Raw genomic sequence first — 1,505 nt, 5'->3', positions numbered from 1 at the left:
AGCACCCCCCAATGGTTCAGCACCCCACAATGGTTCTGTAACCCCCCAAAGATTCAGCACCGCTCAATCTCTCAGTAACCCCCTAATGGTTTAATAACCCCCCCAAAGGGTCAGCACTTTCTAATTGCTCGATAACCCAAATTGTTCTGTTACCCTCCAATCTCTCAGTACCCCCCAATAGCTCAGCACCCCCCAATCTCCCAGTACCCCCCAACAGTTCAGCACCCCCCAGTTGTTCTGTTACCCCCCAACGCTCCAGCACCCCCCAGCCCCCCTGTAACCCCCGTTTCCCCCTCCCCACAGACAAGGACGGCCCCGAGTGCCCCCCCACGGTGGTGGTGAAGGAGGAGCCGCCGGGGGAGCCCCGGGGGTCCCCGGTGTCCCCGGGGGCGCGGGACGGGCGGGACGAGCTGCGCCACAGCCCCGAGCCCTGCACCAAGATGACCATGAGGCTGCGCCGCAGCCACAGCAACAGCCAGTTTGTGAGTAGGGCTGGCCTTGGGGTGCAAAAACCCCCCAAAAATCCCCCCCAAATCCCCCCCCCCCACACAAAATCCCCCTTTGCCTCCCCTTTCCAGGTGGATTCCTACGTGTGCCGGATCTGCTCGCGGGGTGACGAGGACGACAAGCTGCTGCTGTGTGACGGCTGTGATGACAACTACCACATCTTCTGCCTGCTGCCCCCCCTGCCCGAGATCCCCAAGGGCATCTGGCGCTGCCCCAAATGCGTCATGGCGGTGAGGGGCACATGGGGACACCCGCTGGGATCCCCCAGTGTGGGTCACGTCCCAGCTGTGGGGCTGGGAGCCTTCCCCTGTGATGTGAGAAGGGTCTGGGTCTGTCTGATTTGAGGGGTGGGGGCTCCCAAATCCCATCCAGTTGTGTTTGTGGGGCTGGGTACCTCCATCTGTGGGGCTGGGACCCCCCAGTGTCACATCGTGTCCTGTGTTTTTGCAGGGGTCAGGGACCCCACGTGTGGTCTGGCCAGTCTGGGGACCCCCAGGTCTCATCCAGTTCTGTTTGTGGGCTTGGGGACCCCCTGATCTGTGGGTTTAGGGACCCCCTGATCTGTGGTGCTGTGACCAGACTCCCCCTTGTTTGGTGTCCTGTGCTGTGAGGGGGCTCTGGGTCTGTCTCATCTGTGGGGTGGGGGCTCCCAAATCCCATCCAGTTCTGTCTGTGGGGCTGGGGACCCCCTGATCTGTGGGGTTAGAGACCCCCCTGAGGTGCTTCCTGTAGGGTGCCCCAAGTACCTGGAGCTGTCCCCAGTGACCCCTCCCGATGTCCCCAAACCCTCTGACCCCTCCTGATGTCCTCAGTGACCCCTCCTGGTGTCCCCTGACCCCTCCCAGTGTCCCCAGTGACCCCTCCTGATGTCCCTGAACCCTCTGACTCCTCCCAGTGATCCCACCCTGGTGTCCCCAGTGACCCCTCCTGATGTCCCCAAATCCCCTGACCCCAGGTGTCCCCAAGCTCCCTGATGTCCCCAAGCCCCCTGACCCCCC

General features: G+C 62.7%; 1 protein-coding gene across 2 annotated transcripts in view; it reads left to right on the top strand.

Moving 5' to 3' along the window:
- Nucleotides 1-866, top strand: part of LOC121339969 (lysine-specific demethylase 5C-like) — a 7,448-nt gene extending 6,582 nt beyond the window's left edge. For both annotated transcript variants that reach the window (XM_041412250.1, XM_041412249.1), the window contains exons 7-8: nt 304-482; nt 579-866. In XM_041412250.1, coding sequence (XP_041268184.1) covers nt 304-482; nt 579-851 — 452 coding nt within the window. In that variant the 3' untranslated portion in view covers nt 852-866. The remainder of the gene's footprint in view (nt 1-303; nt 483-578) is intronic.
- Nucleotides 867-1,505: the final 639 nt, after the last annotated feature.

Source organism: Onychostruthus taczanowskii, unplaced genomic scaffold, assembly GCF_017590055.1.
Source record: "Onychostruthus taczanowskii isolate IOZ18803 unplaced genomic scaffold, ASM1759005v1 scaffold387, whole genome shotgun sequence".
Taxonomy (NCBI): domain Eukaryota; kingdom Metazoa; phylum Chordata; class Aves; order Passeriformes; family Passeridae; genus Onychostruthus; species Onychostruthus taczanowskii.
The sequence above is the reverse complement of the archived record's forward strand: the minus strand, read 5'-3'. Positions and strand labels throughout refer to the sequence as shown.